Source organism: Leptodactylus fuscus, chromosome 5, assembly GCF_031893055.1.
Source record: "Leptodactylus fuscus isolate aLepFus1 chromosome 5, aLepFus1.hap2, whole genome shotgun sequence".
Classification (NCBI taxonomy): domain Eukaryota; kingdom Metazoa; phylum Chordata; class Amphibia; order Anura; family Leptodactylidae; genus Leptodactylus; species Leptodactylus fuscus.
Window position 1 is genome coordinate 74,084,208 of NC_134269.1, and position 19,639 is coordinate 74,103,846.

Genomic DNA, 19,639 nt, shown 5'->3' on the forward strand with positions numbered 1-19,639 from the left:
CTTCAACTTTCTTAGTGGTGACAGTCCGTTGTCTTGATCAGTTGCCAATGGATACGACCACAAACGCAGAAACTTTCTATGATTTTCTTATTGTAGCTGGGATATCAGGTAGGGACACTACACGTATCAGAACATATCCCGGCCACAATAAGGAAATCATGGCCGATTTTCTGACCTTAGAAAGTTCCTGCTTTCATGGTCGTATCCACTGGCAATGGATCAAGACTACAACTTGTCACCACTAGATATTTAGAGTAAATCTTTAAAACTCTGCCAAATGTTTAACTTTTAATTGTCTACAAATATAAAAACTATTATGATCATGGGACTACCCCTTTCTGACATCTGCTGAAACAGTACAATGGATGTCTGGTATTTAAATATAGCAGCTACTTTAGGGCATGTTCACACTGAGTTTTCAGGCAGGTGGAGTTTATTCTGGAATTATTCTGCCAGCGATTTTTTTCAGCTAGCAGAAAAAAAGCATGGCCTGCTCTATCTTCACATGGATTCCACGTCTGAGTCAGCCACGCCTCAAGACACCCACCGCTCAGGCCCATACATCCGGGCCTAATCAGGAGCAGGATGTCATGACAGGATGCTGATGCATTGCATCAGCATCTAGTCGCGGGAAAAAGCAAGATAAGTTTCCACCATGTCACTATACCCTTACCCATCATATAAATGCTGTTACTTTGAGATGAATTAACATCGTAACGCATTGCATTAGTGGTAATCAGACCTCCTGGGGTTCAAGACTCCAAGAGGATCTAATAATTACAGCATTTATATATCTGAAGTTTCCACTTTCATTTTTTTTTTTTTTATATTCAATGCCATAAACGAGCATTTGACAGCAGTAGAAATGTCTTAAATAATGTCTTCGTTAATGCCTCATCTGGTTTCAGAGTTTGTCTTCTCTCACCATAAGGGGGCATTGACAAGGGGCAAAAGGGCTCGGATTCTGGTGCGACTCAGTGTGGAATTGCCGCCAGAATCCGCACGGTTAAAAAAAAAACAAAACCTCTCAATAGAGTTCTATGGGTAAGCTTTTTAATCGCACAGATTCTGGCAGCAATCCAGCACGGAACTCCGCCAGAGTCGCGCCAGAATCCGAGCCATTTTGCCCCGTGTGAATGCCCCCTAAGGTGTGAGTGCTCTAATCAGATACTATGGAACGCTTTTCCCCAGTTATCATTGACGAGTGCTCTTACACAGAACTGTGTTACAGCTGTCTGTATGCACACAAAGTGCTTATGCAAACATAAGTAGAGACTCATTTACTGTACATTTTCATTACCAATTTGACTCCTTTACCCCAACACAAGTTGGAACATTTTCACACACCAAGTCTCTTTAGATCATACCACATGTTTAAAAAGGAGAGGAATGCTTTTACACTATAACAGGAAAATAAACAGAATGACAAACTAGGATTAAAAAAAAAATCTATATACTTTATTAATGGACAAAAAACTCCCCAAAAAACATGGACAAAAAATTAAAGTGTCTTTTATGACGTTAAGCGCACACAGTTTTCTTATGAACACATGTTGTGCTTCTGAAGCTTGATGGATAACATGTTTTTTTGCGAATAAAAAAAAAAAAAAAAAAAAAAATTATATATATCCTGAAAATGTAACATTTGGATTACAAATACAACCCAAAATGGAACCTTTGGCCTTTGACAGTGTATTTGAGAGTAGAGGATGTAGCAGTCAGTTTACAGTAACGACACAAAGTCCTCTTTACTAATCTTAGTTTTGACCAGTTGATCCAAAACCACCAGCACCTCGCTCTGTATCATCCAGAACCTGTATAGCAAGAAACGCAAGAGAAAAAACAAAAAAAACCCACTAAGTTGACGCATTATTACAATTTTACGATGTTCACTTATAACAATTATTTATTATAATCACCAGTCTAGCTGAAAGGCCAGACAGGCACTATATGAAATGTAGTTACTTACTTTAACTTCCTCAAGATCAGGGTAGACTATTCTTTCACATATTAATTGAGCTACTCTGTCACCCTTTTTAACTAAAACAAAAAAGTAAAATGACATTGCATTAGTAGCTTAATAAATGGATGATACACCGTTCTGTAGAGATCACTTTTCAGTAGACACCACATAATCATAGGCAGAATTACAAAGAATGGTAGATAGATATTATATAGAGGACAAGATTACACCACTCACAAAAGGCACATCTTACCTAGTCCTCTCCTTGCACAATGACCTTGTTCATAAATCACACGCACAGAAAATTCCCCCATAGAAGTCAATGAATACTCTAGTTTCCATCTCTGAGAGCCTGCTGTAAAACCCCTCTATCCCAGGCAACAAGAATTGGCTACAAATCCAAAGACTGTTTCTGTAGAGGTGAATATAAAGTACAAAAACAGCGTAGCACAACTACATTGTTTCAACACTTCCATATCTCTGCTGTTAGAAAAATAATATGGTTGTATGTGCTGCACTATTTTTACACCTCCCATTCACCTCTATGGGAGTTAGGGTAAGTTTACAACGGTTTTTTGGACCAGAACCTGAGGCGGAGGCCGCCTCAGGTTCCAGTCCAAAATACAGGTAGCTGCAACTGAATGCCAGTGCACACTCCGCCCCGGTTTAGGCCCAAATGAATGTGCCTAGTAGGGGGTGTCTTCAGGTGGATGTCTGCCTGAAAGAATGAGTATGTCGCTTCTTTTTCCAATGCCGGAACAAACGGCTCCCGGAAAAAGAGAACTGACCGGCTCCCATTGATTTCAATGGGAGCCGTCTTTTTGGTCAGGATTTTGAGGAGGATATGGCCTCAAAAACCTGACCAAAAAACCCTGTGAACTTACCCTTAGGGAAAAAGGAAAGAGCAGCATTGCCCACCTGTTTCTGGAAGTTCCGAACAGGTGGTTAAGTCTTGTGGCCATTTACTGCGGTCTCAATAGCAATTTGCACAGATGGGAATAACCCTAAGGCCCCACGTAGGAAAAGTGTTTTTCTTATTATACCTAAACGGAAAAAGCCAGTTTTTTTGACATGCTGCAATTTTCAAAAATGTAGGCGGTTTCTGAAGACACAGGTTTTCAGCTGCGTTTTTTTTTTTTTGCAGAGGGAAAATGAGTGAGCAAGCTTTAGCTGAGCAGATTCTCCTCTACTTTGTGTGTATTGGAAACGCGACAGGTAGCTTCTGCTCAGCAGCTCAAGGTGCAACTAAGATTTAGAGAAAGCCTTCAAAAGTAACTAAAAAGGAGGAAAGAAAAAAAAAAAAAAACCATAGGAAGTTCCCTCACATACATAATAGTAGCTTACATGAAGTAATCTACTCTTTCAATGCAGCATTACCCTGTACCAGAACTACTAGAGCTTCATGACATGCATGTATCAATTTCCACAAGCAAAACGTCCTTTACAAAATAGGACATACCAGTAAAAGGCTCCTTTCCAAAATTGAACAACACAACACCGACATTTCCTCTATAGTCTTCATCAACAACACCAGCTAAATAGAAAGAAACAAATGTTAAAACTGCTTAAAATTTTTATTCACATTTAAGATAGTGACTCTAGGCTCCTTAAAATGTCATCAGAAGGAAGCTATGTGAAATGGCCTCCGTAATATAGAAAAATATTCTGCATTGTGTAATGAGACTGGAAAATACACTGCAGTCATCAGTGGAAAATGCACATTGGTGCTGGCAGGTTAATGTGATGGCCCTCAGATGCAAAGCTCTAACTGTGTCAGGGCCTTGGCTCTAAAAGCTGCCGACGCCTTCCAGCTGTGGAGGAGAGTACAATGTTACATTGTGTTTGTATTTCTATAGAGTATTCAAAAGGTTTGGAAATGAAGATTAAATATTTCAGTTACAGAATCAGGTTTTTTTGGTTTTATATAACAAAACTGCACCAATATAAAACTGCCCCACATCAACTTCATTACATATAAAGTGTAGTTTTTACAAAAACCTACAGGTTTGGAGACAGTCTCAATATCCGACTCAATTTTATATCCTTATAGGCTATAGGGCAGTGTAGTCAAAATCATAATTTCCTGTATACTACTACTATAATATAAAGTCCTACCTCTGGGGTGGACAGGGTGAAAATATCAAGATACCTGAAGCTGTCTGCACTTCGGTACTTCATTTCGGGACAGTAGGAACACAGTAAATGTAGCAATACTTAATATTTCTAAATGTAAAAACAAGGATTACCTCCTACGTCAATGAAGTGTTTAGCTGCCAAACCAGAACGTGGAGCTAAGAACAGCAGGAAGAAAAGGAAAATTATTAATATGTAAAACACTCAATATAACAGAAGCCATAACTACCTGCTTCACTTCTATTAACTCCTAAAGATCATCTGTCACTAAACAACCCTGTGATCTGGATATGCTGAGCTAGGATTCTCCACAAAGATCCATAATTATAAGAGTTGTATAGAGCATTCTCATAAGTTCACAACAGCCATTAGCAGACTTCTATGGCATCATGCACACAAGCACTTTTTTTTTTAATGGATTAGCAAAAATAGATAGCAGAAAAACCCATTAATTTCGATAGCCCCTCACAAATGTCCATAGTTTTCATAGGCTAGTGTTCAGGCCATTAAAACAAAGCAGGTTCTATAACTTCTGTTTTTGCAGCTCTGTCTATTCATTCAAGTGTATGGGTCAATGAAAAACAAAAATGGCTTATGGATGCCATTGTGTGTACCATCCGCTCCATTTTATTGGACATGTGAATGAAGCCTTACTGCACAACTATAGACCTTGATGTTCACATGGATGTTTAAAATTTTGGATTGGCATGCCCAGTGATGCGCCCCTTAGTCTCCCCACTGATAACTGCACTTTTTAAGTAAAAAATGTGCTGCCTCTGACACCATATGCCATGCTGCAGCAAAGTAGTGGGGATATGGGTACACACGTCATGGCAGGAGCTTTCTACAGGTCATTTAACTCCTTCCAGTAAAGAATAGCTCCAGGGGGCAATATAAGAAAGCAATACTCACAATCACTCCACTCTCTAATAATTTGACTACGCTTTGGCACAAGGCCCTTTCTGGCGCCACATTCCCCATTTTGCACCTTGTTCACCACTTCCTGTGAATGTGGGAGGAGCAGGGACACTTTGGTCCATCATTTTTATTATAACTCATGCCAATTTTCAGCTGTGAGTTGTACAGGAAAGCTATGCCCCTTTCTGACAGATAAGGCATCCATCTACAGGTTGCAAAAGGATCCATTTGTTTTTTTTATGTTTTGTATTTATTTATTTATTTATTTATTACACAAAATTTTGGCATACTATGTTTGATTATATATGATTTTTAATTAGACATGCTGGGTTTTTCAAAAACCAGAGATTTCCGTTCTACGATGTGTGGATGGGATTAGCCAGAATCTCATTCACTTTGCTGGAACTATCAAATGCAGCACAGAGCCATAGCCCTAAGTGGAGTGTAATGTGTATGCTGTACCTGCCTTTAGTTATGACTGTGCTCCTGATTGCCACATTCCTCTCTTACGCTCTCCGTTCCATCATGTTACCAGTTACTTCACAGCATCTACTGTGTGGTCCAGAATTCTCTTTCTAAAAAAAAGTCTGAGACTGACATTGAGATATCAGACATACAAAAGGAGAGACTTCTAGTCCATACAGTAGACACTAATGTGAATAGGCTGGCCACATGAATAAAAGGGAGACCTGAAAAAAAAATCATTAGTGAGAAATGCAGTGATCAGAGGTAGAGCACATTATTATTTATTTATATAGCACCATTAATTCCATAGTGCTTTACATTCGGACATCTATCACACTCCAGGGAAAAGATGAAAAATTTCCCTAAACTAGTTTCCAGGAATGTAGTACAGATTACCTATAATTAGGAAAGGTTATCAATATCTGATTAGTGGGGAACACACACCCAGGATCCCCACTGATCAGCTATTTCAGGAGAACACAGCACCTAGGTGAGCACTGCAGCCTCTTCACTAAATATCAAGTGCAAACACAAACATTGCATAGGGGCTATGCTTGGCATTACTTCTCAGCCTCATTAACTAGTATTGTATGGACAGCAACAGGCCAGATGGTGAATAAACATGACATCACTGCAAAGTGGCGCTCACCCAGTTTCTGGACCTCCATCATAAGGTTTCTATTTCTATCATTGTTTTTTTCCCAGATAGCAATGAATGGGGTTAGTGTGCCATGGGCCCACTCACATAACTGAATATTACAAAGATTGTTGTGCAGGCCGACCTCCTGGGCCATAAAACTCAGGACAGGCCCTATTCCCGTCCAGTTTTGCTTCAACAGCTTGTATTCATAAAATGAATGGAGCCACGGAAGAATGGCTGGTACAAGGTTGACATCCGTGTGTCACCCGTACTGTTCAGTCGTGGCCAGTGGCAAGCACATGGTCGTGTGCAACTAGCCGAAACATAAATTGGAAAACAAAAAAAACCCACACCATCCTAATACTTACCAACTCTGCCATAGCATCCACTAGGAACACAAATCTGGATGTCAGTTTTCACTATAGCTTTATCTTGTGGTCCAATAACATAATCATAGGCACTAAAGAGTGGAAGGAAATAAAAAATAAGAAGCTATCCACATCTTGTTTTATATGCAGAAATAAATATAACTATATACTTTGCATTTCGCTACCAAAAATGAATTTCAATAGAAGCAACTTTAATTTTGATAAACCGAATGCAAAAAATGTGACATGACAGCGGAGGAACAAGCATTTTGATAAGTGTTCATACATTCAGGATTTGCCCTTACTGTACAAGCAGATAAACATGGGACCAATCCTACCTGCTGATACTCTATTTACACCTCTGCAGTTTTTTTTTTTTTAACTCTTAAATAGTATCCATTATGTGATTATCTTTGTAATTGGCTTTAATTAAAAACATTGCTTGGCTTTGCTTCTACAGCTGTATGTATAAGCACTGAGCACTCATTAAACGGACTTGTTCACATGATCATAATATGTGAAACAGTCCATGTGCAGGCTGCATTTCCCTGACTGACAAGTCAACTAATGTACAGGTTTTATTTCAACTGCATTTTTATTTTTTAAGCTACTCTTTGCTATATGTGGGGTTAAACTGAAAAATGTAATTTACATTGCTGTCACTGAGGTCTGGATCTGAGCAAACAATGCCATAATGGCCGACACTGACAGAGCACCCTCAGCCTCCATGATTCACTGTAACATAAAACACAAGATGGAAACTTGTTCTTTACTTTTCAAAAGGGACGTCTCAAAAGAGACATCTGCAGAACTTTAGCTTCCATTTGGAGAGCAACAAAAAAATAAGATATAAGAAAGCTTATTTTTTACATGACAGTGAATGCAGACGGACACAGAAAACATGGCTAAATACGGACGGCTTTCCACTGACGTGTAGAACAAATGTGACAGAAAGGAAGGTGCCCAAAGGGTTGTGGTAATAGTCACCCAGGCCTGACACTGCAGTCATTCACAGGTCACATTTGTACAACTATTTGTAGCAAAATGGAAAGAACACTAAATGGAAACATAAGTTTTTATTGTCAGAACAGGAAAACAAAACAAAACAAATTAAAAAATATATAAATAATAAAATAACACACACAGATAGATAGATAGATAGATAGATAGATAGATAGATAGATAGATAGACACACACATAGAGCTCTGTAATGTCTCACCTATAGAGGTCATAGCCTGCAGCCCGGGCAGAGCCTCTGGTAGGAGTGTACGCGTTTTCTGACAACTTGGCAAATCGCAGCACGACAGTGGCCGTGTCGCTGGCATCTTCCTTTGCCCGTTTGGCGGGAGATGAAGGCACAGGAGTGAGTGGCATGATGGTGACAGGACACAATGAAATCTAACTATCCCGCCAAAATCCTAAAGTACCCGCGTAATTTACGTCTAAGCCCACGTCACTCCCACAATCCCCTCAGAAGTGCAGTCTCCGCTATCAGTATTAGTTATATCCCCTACACTAGGACAGACACTACAGGCTGTGACATTATACACACAGATATATATTTTTGTTCCTCTATGTGTGTTACTGTACTCTGCCCCCTCCATGAACTGTACAACTACGAGTCCCAGAATTCCATGCGACCACAGTAACATTATCACAGACGGCCGCCTGTAATGTGGCATCATGGGATTTGTAGTTTCCTTTCGGTTTAGGTCTTCTAACACAATACGTGTAAAGCAGGCCTGTACACTGAGCTGACATATGTGCTGTAGGATTACATTTACCTGGCTTGGTGTAGCCCCGAAAAGAATTACGGAGGCAGCCAGCTACAGTCCGCCGTCTGCAGCACAGGCGCCCCGACAGCAGATACAGAGCACTCATTGTGGCTGCCGACATGATGCACAGAGCAGTGCTGGTCATGTGACATCAATATACAACGCCTCTAGGTATCCGTACACACCCTGCTGCTTCCACCTGTACAGATGTGACCGCAGGCCAAATGACGGATCCTATTGGATAATACATAATGTATACTGCTGTGCATGTTTTCTGTTATTACTTTCACTGAAGGACTTTTCACAAGAAATGTGACACGTGTTTGTGCAAAAGGCAGTTTGTGAAAAATTTTGCAACTTTTCTACACCTAAAAATAGATCCTGTAGATCCTGTCCTATGCTATCCTCCTATCCTATCCTATCCTATCCTACTTATCCTATCCTACTTATATTATAAATGTGAAAGTTTGTGTGTTTGAACCGATTTGGAAGAAATTTGGTACATACATAGTTTGTAACCTGGATTAACACGTAGGCTACTTTATATCCCAGTAAATGACATGGCTTCACAACTGTTATGAATTTATGTTCACATACTATATTACACTGCTCTTAGCACTTAGCAGCTCTTATCAGCTATATTGCATTTTGCTGATAAAGCCAAGTCTGTCATGTCTCTATGTAAACACACAGATAACTCCTCAGTCCATTGTGAACAAGCATCTGCATATCTGCTCCAGGGCTGAGGCACTGGATGAAAAAACACCTTTAATCCAGATTTGCAATTCACCAATTTTAAACATGCCAGGAAAAAGAAAATCTAATTTGTCGCAAAATTCTAAAACCATGAGAGCTATGAAGGTAGCCAGAAGTCACAGAGTTCTCCTCAAGCGGAGCTCAGGGGGATTGAGCAAGCTAGGGGTCAAGCGGTTCTTAGAGCAGCCGAAACACTGCAGCAAGCTGATAATCAGCGCCAACAACACACTCATTGTATGGCATCCCCACGAGCTCCCAAGATACCGGAATAATCACAGGCACGGTGTGAGGAACAAGTTCAGCAGCAGGCCCGCTTGAGAACTGCTGAAATGCCAGAGTAGGTGGATCATCAACGCCAACAACACACTCAATATATGGCGTCCCAGTCAGCTGCTGAGATGCCAGAACAATCATATGCATGGTGCGAGGAAGAAGTTCAGCAGCAGGACAGCTTGAAAACTGCCGAAACGCCGGAGCAGGCAAACCATCGACAACAGCAATTTGCTGAATATATGTGTCGACAACATGCAGACAAAGTCGTGGGCAGAGGCTAGTACTTTGATAACTCCCCCTTTGCTTTAACCCCTTCCTGCCGCAGACATTTTTTCGTTTTTCATTCTAGACTTTCAGGCCCCATAACTTCTCCATTCACAGAGCCATATGAAGGCTTAATGTTTGCAGGACAAATTGTACTTCATAATATTGTATATAATGTTCTTCTTAATATTCCTTTCAATGTCCTGGGAAGCTGGAGAAAAATTCCGAATGGGGTGGAATGAGAGAAAAAGGGCGTTTGTGTGAAGTTCTTACGGGCTTTGTTTATACAGTGTTCACTGTGCAGCCAAAATGACCAAAACTATTTTGGACAGATCACTTTTATATAGTTTTATCTACATTTTAACCCCTTAAGAAAAGTAATGTACCCCACAATACTCAATTTAGTGACTAAATAAATAAATAAAACGTAACTTTTATTTCTATTATTAAAATCAACCGACAGTGTACGAGTCCTGAAAAGGTGATATGTCTTTGTGACTGGGAATACCAGAGATCACCACTAGAAGCCACCGACCCTAATATAGCTTAACTCCAGGTCGTCTTGGTGTATCCAATTCTGAATTATAAAACACCCATTTTCTTAATCAATCGGGTCTGTGCTAACCGCTTAATATGTATTGAGCACGGACAGTTATTTAGATCCTATGGGCAATTCCTAGAGGGACTCATCTACTGGGTAGGATCACTTCACTGTACACAGCCTAGTCAGCCTTGGTTCAATAGTGTTCTTGAGTGAAGCCCTCATTAGTGGCCCATCTGGGCCCTGGAACTCTGCTTCATCTAAAGTTACCCTGCTCTGTCTTAGCCATTCGATAGTTCTATGTGTGCTCCTCAACGCGTTTCACCACTTTGGATCGTCAGGAGGTACTATGTTTATGCACACATTGTATCTGCTAGATGCAGTAAAGATGTGCGGTAAAAACTGCAATTCCCAGGGCCTTAATGGTAGACCCCGGTACTGATGTAGGCTTGACTGATGTAGGCTTGAATGATGTTGGCTTGTTCAAGCCTTGACTGATGTAGCCTTGGTCAAGCCTACATCAGTACCGGGGTCAGAGATGCGCTGAACCCTGCTACACACTCAGCTCTGCTGCATCAGAGATGTAGCAGAGCTGAGTGTGCGCTGAACCCTACTGCACACTCAGCTCTGCTGCATCAGAGATGCGCTGAACCCTGTTGCACACTCAGCTCTGCTGCATCACTCAACCCTGCTGTATCTCAGCAGAGCTGAGTGTGCAGCAGGGTTCAGCGCACACTCAGCTCTGCTTCATCTCCGGTGTAGCAGTGCTGAGCGCACGGCCAGCACTGCTACATCTCGGCATAGGAATGCATTGACCAGTGTTGATTGGTCGAATGCCATACAGACTACAGCATTCGGCCAATCATCGCTGGTTCTGCCGGAGTAGGCAGAGTCTAAGATCGGTCTATAGCAGTCTCCATTCTGGTCCGATCTTAGACTCTGCCTCCTCACAGACGAGCCTCCAGCAGAAAAAGTGATTGACCGAATGCTGCACTCTGTATGGCATTCAGCCAATCAACGCTGGTCAATGCATTCCTATGGGAAAAAGTCAGCTTGCGCATATTGCAAGCTGACAGGGATCCCAACCAGATAGAGCCCCAAAGAGCTGTTTGAGTAACATTCCCACCTAAATAAAGGTAATCCCTAGCTAACTCTGCCTGTACATCTGTCCCTGTCTCACTGTCACATAGTTCACAGTCTCATATGATCCGGATATTAAATCCACCATTCCTATAAATTGGAGGTCACCTGAATTAGCCAGCCAATTACTTTTTCCGATTTTTTTTCGATGCCTCCATTGTCATAGTTCCTGTCCCACCTCCCCTGCGCAGTTATTGGTGCAAAAAAAGCTACAGGGAAGGTGGGAGAGGAATCAAATTTTTAGTGAGTTTGCCACCTGGTGTTCGACTCGAATTGAACATCTCGAACAGCCTGATATCCGATTGAACATGTACTCGATCAAACACTGCTCGCTCATCTCTAATGACAATATGTAAGGTTATAAGATAAGATAAGATAATCCTTTAATAGTCCCACAGTGGGGAAATTTCAGTATGTTTCAGCTGCAAAGTAATACAGATACATGATAATACACAGTAAATATTACAGAAGTAGTAGACACAGTGCCGCACCTCCCATGAGGCGACCTGAAGCGAGCGCTTCAGGCGGCACTATGCCAGGGCCTCAGGGAGGGCGGCATTTTTGCTAACCTAAGCCAGTCCAGGACAAGCTGTCCTGGACTGGCTTATCACCGAGCGGTGGTTTGGGGAGGCCACTGAAGCAGCGCTGCTCCGGCAGCCTCCCCTCACGCTCAGGCAGAGAGCAGGCAGTCTCCGGGCCTACTCTCTGCCGGCGAACGGGGCTAAGCCACGCCCCCGATCCACCCGGCCACGCCCCCGATCCACCCGGCCACGCCCCCGATCTGCCCCCTCCTCCCGGCAGGGGGGGGGCGGCTTTCTGCAGTTAGCTCGGGCGGCGAAAGGGGAAGGTTCACCCCTGAGTAGACACACATATGCTGAGAAAGATATACTAGGAGTCCATAGCAGCTTAGGAACAGAGAAGAAAGAAGGAGGACATTCATAATCATTAGTTCTCTGTGCGGAGTGATCTTCGCTTGGTCTGATGTAGATTATACAGCCTGGTCGCGGTTGGAAGGAAGGACTTGCGATAGCGCTCCTTCTCACACTTGGGGTGAAGCAGACGGTCACTTACAGTACGGCAAAAACAAATTTCTCCGGCAACTCTCCGATGATAAAATATAACTTTTAATCAGAAAACATCATAAAATGACAAAAAATTTGATGTCGATCACAAAATAAAGAAAAAAAATGTAAACCCTCTAAAAAACGCATTTTTGCGTTTTTTAGGGGGTTTACATTTTTTTTCTTTATTTTGTGATCGACATCAAATTTTTTGTCATTTTATGATGTTTTCTGATTAAAAGTTATATTTTATCATCGGAGAGTTGCCGGAGAAATTTGTTTTTGCCGTGGAGATATTACACTCAAGGAATAGAGTGTGTTGCCGTGCACCCCAAAGAATTTAACCATTGAAAAGCCGATGTCTGATATCAACCTGTGGGTGAGCTGAACCTTTTTGTACCTTTTTTTGGTCACTTACAGTGCTGCCAAGTCCCATCAAGGTCTCATACATGGGGTGGGATTTGTTCTCCCGCATGGAGGTCACCACGGACAGTATCCTTCTGTCACCCACCACCTGTACTGGGTCCAAGGGGCTCCCCAGGACAGAGCTGGCCCTCCTGATCAGCCTGTCCAGTCTATTTCTGTCCCTGGTTGATATACTGCTCCCCCAGCAGGCTACACCGAAAAAGATGGCTGAGGCAAACACAGAGTTGAAGAAGGCCCTAAGAAGTGTCCCCTGGACTCCGTAGGCCCTCAGCCTCCTGAGCAGGTAGAGTCTGCTGTGGCCCTTTCTGTGCAGCGCCTCCAGGTGATCAGCCCAGTCTAGTTTATTATTGAGGAGCACACCCAGATACTTATAGGTCCTGACTATCTCAATACATGTTCCTTGGATCTCCACCGGGGTCGGAGCACTCCTCCGCTTCCCAAAGTCCACCACCATCTCCTTGGTCTTCCCAGCATTAATCCTGAGCTGGTTCCGCTGGCACCATTCAACAAAATCCCGATTTAAGTCTCTGTATTCCCTATCGTTGCCATCAGTGATAAGGCCGACTATAGCAGAGTCATCAGAGTACTTCTGTAAGTAACAGCTGGAGGAGTTGTGCCTAAAGTCAGCAGTGTACAGTGTGAAGAGAAATGGGGCAAGAACTGTACCTTGTGGTGCCCCCGTACTACAGATCACAGTGTCAGACACAGAGTCCCGGGCTCTCACATACTGAGGGAGGTTTGTCAGGTAGTCTAGGATCCAGTTGGACAGGTGATGGTCCACACCATCAAGGTTCAGCTTCTCCCTCAGTAGCTCTGGCTGAATGGTGTTGAACGCACTGGAGAAATCAAAGAACATTATTCTCACAGTGTTCCCGGGTTTCTCCAGGTGAGAGAGAGCTCTATGAAGAAGGTGGATGATGGCGTCATCTACCCCAATGCCCGGTCGGTAGGCAAACTGGAGGGGGTCCAGAGCGGAGCTCACTAGGGGCGTAGGTGTGTCAGGACCAGTCTCTCTAGGACCTTCATCAGGTGGGATGTCAGTGCTACAGGTCGGTAGTCATTGTAGTCCATCGGGTTGGGTTTCTTTGGGACTGGTACCACACAAGATGTTTTCCACAGTTGAGGTACCACTCCCAGCTTTAGACTCGTATTGTACATGTGCGTAATAATACCACACAGCTGGTCACTGCACATTTTAAGAACTCTTGCGCTTATCCCATCGGGCTAAGCCATACTGGTAAGCCATACCATTAAAACCAGTGAATTGAATAATATTTCTTCTTTTGTGGCAATGCCATCTGATAAGGCAGTGGTTCTCACCCTTTCTAATGCCGTGACCCTGTAATACAGTTCCTCATGTTGCGGTGACCCCCTTCAGTTTGAAACGCGCGTCCATAATGGCGTGCGTTCCAGCTGAATAGCGCTGCTGCAGACAGTAGCGCGGCTTCTCAGCGGCTAAACCCATCAGAAATATTTATTTTCTGATGGCTTTAGGCATACCTCCCAATTTTCGAAGATCAGAAAGAGGGACAAATTGTGTGGCGTGCGCAGCGCGTGTGGCAAATTTAGCTCTGCCCACTTTTATGTTGACTCCGCTGATTCTCATTCATTTTTCATGTGCTCCCACACAGTATAATCCTCCTACAGTCACCCTACATGATATGTCCCCCGCCATCTCTCCCCCAGTTTCATATAACCCCTTCATCTGCCGCCAGTTTCATGCCCCCCCTCCATCTCTGCCCCAGTTTCATATCCCCCTCTCCATCTCTGCCCCCAGTTTCATGTCCCCCCATCTCTGCCCCCAGTTTCATCTCCCCATCTCTTCCCCAGTTTCATGTTCCCCCATATCTGCCCCCAGTGTCATGCCGTACCCCCTCATCTGCCCACAGTTTCATGTCCCCCCATCTCTTCCCCCAGTTTCATGTCCCCCATCTGTTCCTCAGTGTCATGTTCCCCCATCTTTGTCCAGAGTTTCATGTCCCTCCATCTCTGTCCCCAGTGTCATGCTGTCCTCCCTCCTTCATCTGCCCCCAGTTTCATGGGCCCCTTCATTATGTTCTACCTTAATGTTTAAAACAAAAAAATCCCACTTATACTCACCTTCCAACGCTCCCCCGCCACTCTCTCCACAATCTTGCTCACTCATATAGTTGTAGCCGCGATGTGACATCATCACATCACAGCTACACATGCAGAAGCCTCCGTTAAAGCAGGAGCGGAGCTGTGACAGCTCCTGCTTTAATCGCTTGTGTGTTCAACTCATCGGCGTCCTCCAGGCGCTGATGAGTTGAAACCGGGACATACCTCCCACCGACCAGGATGGTTGGGAGGTATGCTTTAGGCGACCCCTGTGTTTTGGTCGTTCGGCCCCCGCCGGGGTCGATACCCACAGGTTGAGAACCGCTGGGTTAAGGGGTATAATGTGTGAGTGGCAGCAGTTGGTCAAAAGTGAACCATGGAGCAATGGAAAGATATAGTCTGGTCCAATCAATGATGTTTTTACAACATGCGGACGGCAAAGAGTGTGTTGCTTACCTGGGAAAGAGATGCAACATTCACTATGGAGGAATGCAAGCTGGTGGAGGAAGTGTGATGCTGTAGGCAATTAAATCCTGGCCTCCATGTGGATGTTACAGTACATTCATATAACATATTTATAAATCAATTTCATCCAGTCATTTAATGGATCCATTAAAAACAGATGCCATTGTAAGGGTAACTGTTTGCATACGGCTCAGGTAGGTCAAAGGAAGAAAAAACTGTTGTTGTCCATTTTTTTATGATGCACAAAAGTGTGGTAGAATATACTTTAATAAAATTAGCAAATGAGCAAAACATATGATGCTCAGTATCTGCACCACAAATACATGAAAGGATAACACCAGGATCCGAAGTACTGAAATGGAAGCTGTCACCATGGAAATTCAGTCCAGTCTGCAGGCAGCATGTTGTAGCGGTGGATTTTCTGAGCAGACTAATATATGGTTTTGTGTGAAAAGATTCTTTATAACCTGTTATTTATTACTCTGTCTTTTTATGCTCAGAACTAATTGAGTCCAGTGGGCGGTCCTCATGGTTATTAACAACCTACCCTGTATTATTGTGCATACAGATGTGCCTGGACTCAATTAGATTGTAAGCCCTTGCGGGCAGGGCCCTCTATCCCAGTGTGCCAGTCAGTCATTGTTAGTATCATATCTGTTTGTACCAGTGGCGTAACTACCACCATAGCAGCAGAGGCAGCTGCCACAGGGCCCGGGACATTAGGGGCCCGGTGACAGCCGCTACCGCTGCTATCATTATTCTCGGGGGGTCTTTTTGGACCCCCGAGTATAATGATCGGGGCCCCCTGTTGGTGGAATACTGTGTGCAGGGGCCACTATGGCACATAATAGAGCGCACAGGAATGCGTAGGAGGGACTCGGTTGAGATCTTGGGGGGGGGGGGGGCATGTCAAAAGTTCGCCACGGGGCCCCACCATTCCTAGTTACGCCACTGGTTTGTACATTTTGTGTACTGTATGTAAACCCCCAAATGTAAAGCACCATGAAATTAATGGTGCTATATAAATAAATAAATAATAAGCACAGAAAGAACACAGAAAATTGATAAATGACAGGGTATGCTGAATCCTTTCTCACAAACCTATTGTTAGGGAATTGCTTAGATGACAATTCCCCAGTAGCTGCTGGAGAACCCTGGAGGAAGGCACAAGAGATAGTGAGCCCTAAGCGGAACCCCCCCCCCCCCCCCCCCACACACACACACACACACACACACACACTGTCCCTTCCTCTTGCCAGGCCCTATCCTATGTAATAGGCGGCAACTTGGAGACGATCCCCTCCTATATATGTGACACACAAAACTCAGACAAGACAAACAACAACAAAGGGAGGTCAGCTAGCCAGGGTTCGGTAACAGTCGAGCAATGCAGTGCCAAATCGAAGTCCAAAAGAATAGTCAATAGGAAAAGCCAAGGTCAGGATAAAGAATACAAGTAAAATAACAGCAAGAGAAAGCCAGCAAGGACAAGGCAATAACAGGCACCAGTGTGAATGTGAGCCAAGACTAAATAGGGGAGAATTAACCCGCCCTGGACCTGACAGGAAGGCAGGCTGTCAATCACAGGGCAAGACCAAATTAACTACTTCATGGACTGAGGCAGACAAGGGCAGAAGACGGGTGTGGTGCAAATTCAACTAAAGAACTAGAGCAGTGTTCACACAGTGCAACCAAAAACTCTAAGCAAGGAACTAAACTGCACACGCCTCCTGCACCGCCGCATGCGAGCAGAGGGTGGCGCAGTGACATGAACAGGCAGAGATGTTACACCTATACTGTATCTCAATCTTCCCCTGCTATATGAGATTCTGTCCGTAGGTTGTACGGCATTTTCCATGTGAGAGGTTTCCTTAAAGTAACACTGTTTTCTGTACATTATTAAGGGGCTGCCATTTTGTCTGAGCTTCTCCTCTGCGCTGTTAACAGCAATTTAATTATATGCTTTACAGCACTCTCATGGCCATAGTCAGCAATAGACTGGTGGTGACTCATTGAGGTCTATGAGAAAATTTTCTAGACATGCTCAGTACAGGGTGGGAGTGTAGATAAGCTTTGCCATCATTGATTGTTAGTAGAGAATGTCATGATGGGTCAGTGGTGTTATCTATAGAAGTGTTACTTTTTTTTTTTTTATTGTAATCCTGTCTGTTGTGTCTGTGATGTAAATAACAGAATTATCAATCTAATACTAGGATAATATTAGTGAATGTGGACTATTCACATGACTGTTATTTTGATGGTCCCTTGTCACAGTCCGTCAATATATAGGTCATGGCCTATTTTTGTCCGTTTTTACAGATCCGTGAAAACTGGTGCCCCTTCAGTGTAAGAGGGCTGTGAAAAATTGACAGTGCTTTGCACCTTAGTCATGCGGATCTAGCCTTAGGCTTATTTTGTTGCATTGCGTCCAAACAAAATGATCAAAAATACATATACAGCTCATAATGGTAACAATAGAAACTATAGCTGATCCTGAAAAGAAACATGCTCTCACGTAGCTCAGATGATGGAAAAATGAAAATATTACAACTTTCAGAATATGGTGGCATTAAAACAAATGATTTTTGGCAAATATGTTATTTTATTGTACAAAAGTGGTACAACATAAAAACAACTGTGTAAATTTGGTATTGCTGTAATCGTAGTGATTGGCTGAATAAGTATGTGTGGAGTGTCACTATGGAAGCCACTGTGGGACATTATACAGTGCGGAGGGGCCTCTATGGGACATTATACTGCTGAAGGACTGTTATGGGACATTATACTGTGTTGGGGTCACTATGGGAAATGATGCTGTGTGGAGGATCTCTATTGGACATTATCCTGCATTTACTGAACAGCCTGGGTTCCATGGTACTCTTAATGCATCCCTGGGGCCCCTGAAGTGTGATTGAGGAGAAGGGGCCCAGATAGGAAGGATACTAGTTGGCCCTGTGCCTAGATGTCATCTCAGCCATCCAACCCAATATGCCTATAGTATATAAAAATAAACTGGGTAGTTACCTGAATATTCTTCCCAGTGTATTATACAGATTGATATGCTGTATGAGTATCTGAATGAAGTACAATGAGTGTACTGTTCCAAGGAAAGGTGAGTTGGGGCCCATCTGGCCAGTCCAAGCCCTCTAATAGCTCGGCGATATGTGCAGGACATCCTGCGGCCACATGTGTTGCTTCTTATGGCAGGGCTACCATCTCTCTCCATGTTTCATCAAGACAATGCTCGCCCACACATAGCAGGGGTTTCACAGAAATGTTTCATCAGATTTCATCCCTTCTTTGACCTGCCTGGAAGTCAGATTTATCACTATTTGAGCATTTTTGGGACCATCTGGGAATATCAGTTTCAGTATTATCTAGATTATGCAGAATCTACAGGCCCAGCAGCAACATCTATGGGCAAATGTACTGCAGAATATCATATGGAACCTGTATTTTTTTTTTGTGAATGAGTGTATATATTACAGCCCCCTAGAATATAGCAATTCTAGGCCAATGTTCCAAAATGAGATGCCCACCATCTAACTTTATTGATAACCCATTTGGCCTTTATGTCCACCATATACTCTGTGCTGTCTCTGTTATCTCCACTATATACACTGCGTTGTCTCTTGTTGTTTCTTACATAATGGAGACCAAACAGATATTAATAGAGCAGTATTTCATGGTGGATCTTTTATTATGGAACATTATGGCCTATATTTTAGGTGGCTGTAGTATACATTTAGATATTAATTTATAAAGTGGGTAGTATGGTAAAGGCCTCCTCATAAACACACCTATTGTTGAAATGCATAATGAATCTTTTATTTACTATGTGATAAATCATTTACTTTTCATTTCTTTTAATTAATAAATATTTTGTGGAGTTATGATTTTTTTATGCTGACATTTGCATCCAAACGGCTTCAAAATTAAAGCAAGATTACTCATATCACCGATCCCCATTGCTGCCATTCTGCCACTCTCCAAGTCCTTTGCTGCTCTTTATTGCCTGGTTGCTTTCATCATGCAGTAAATTATCACTTGACCCATCAGTAAACCACAATGGTGGCCTGTCTGATGGGGTTATTGGCCATTGGAGTGTGTGTGTGTGTGGGGGGGGGGGGCGGTTTAGATGGGGGCAACAGAATGGCAGCTACAGGGATTACTGAGTTGAGCAATGCTCCTTTAATTTTATTAAACCCCCTTTTAAAAAAAATTTCCTCCTGTAGGACAACCCCTTTAAGCTGTAGCCAGTTTTGTGCACTCATAATGTATATATTCACATTTATACTAGAACTTCATTGTAGCCAGTTTGAATGAAAAAGGTGAAAACTTGAAAAATGCGTATGTTCAAATCTCAATTTC

General features: G+C 42.9%; 1 protein-coding gene across 2 annotated transcripts; it reads right to left on the reverse strand.

Annotated features, from left to right (window-relative positions):
- Positions 1 to 1,482: 1,482 nt before the first annotated feature.
- DUT (deoxyuridine triphosphatase) lies at positions 1,483 to 8,385 on the reverse strand. 2 transcript variants are annotated; one of them, XM_075276201.1, is made up of 7 exons: positions 8,273 to 8,385; positions 7,708 to 7,813; positions 6,488 to 6,579; positions 4,210 to 4,254; positions 3,423 to 3,497; positions 1,970 to 2,040; positions 1,483 to 1,814 (listed from the first exon to the last, which is right to left on the reverse strand). In XM_075276201.1, exons 1-7 carry the CDS (start codon positions 8,382 to 8,384, stop codon positions 1,758 to 1,760), a joined length of 558 nt encoding a protein of 185 aa, XP_075132302.1. In that variant the 5' UTR covers position 8,385; the 3' UTR covers positions 1,483 to 1,757. The 2 variants fall into 2 exon arrangements, with proteins under 2 accessions (XP_075132302.1, XP_075132303.1); XM_075276202.1 differs by lacking the exon at positions 8,273 to 8,385 and having other exon boundaries at positions 7,708 to 8,266.
- Positions 8,386 to 19,639: the final 11,254 nt, after the last annotated feature.

Excerpts from the sequence above, each read along its gene's own strand:
- DUT (XM_075276201.1), bottom strand. The coding sequence starts at position 8,384 with ATGTCGGCAGCCACAATGAGTGCTCTGTATCTGCTGTCGGGGCGCCTG. Across the intron at positions 6,580-7,707 it reads GCAGGCTATGACCTCTATAG|TGCCTATGATTATGTTATTG; the intron begins GTGAGACATTAC and ends TCCACTCTTTAG. Across the intron at positions 2,041-3,422 it reads TGGAAAGGAGCCTTTTACTG|TTAAAAAGGGTGACAGAGTA; the intron begins GTATGTCCTATT and ends TTTTTGTTTTAG.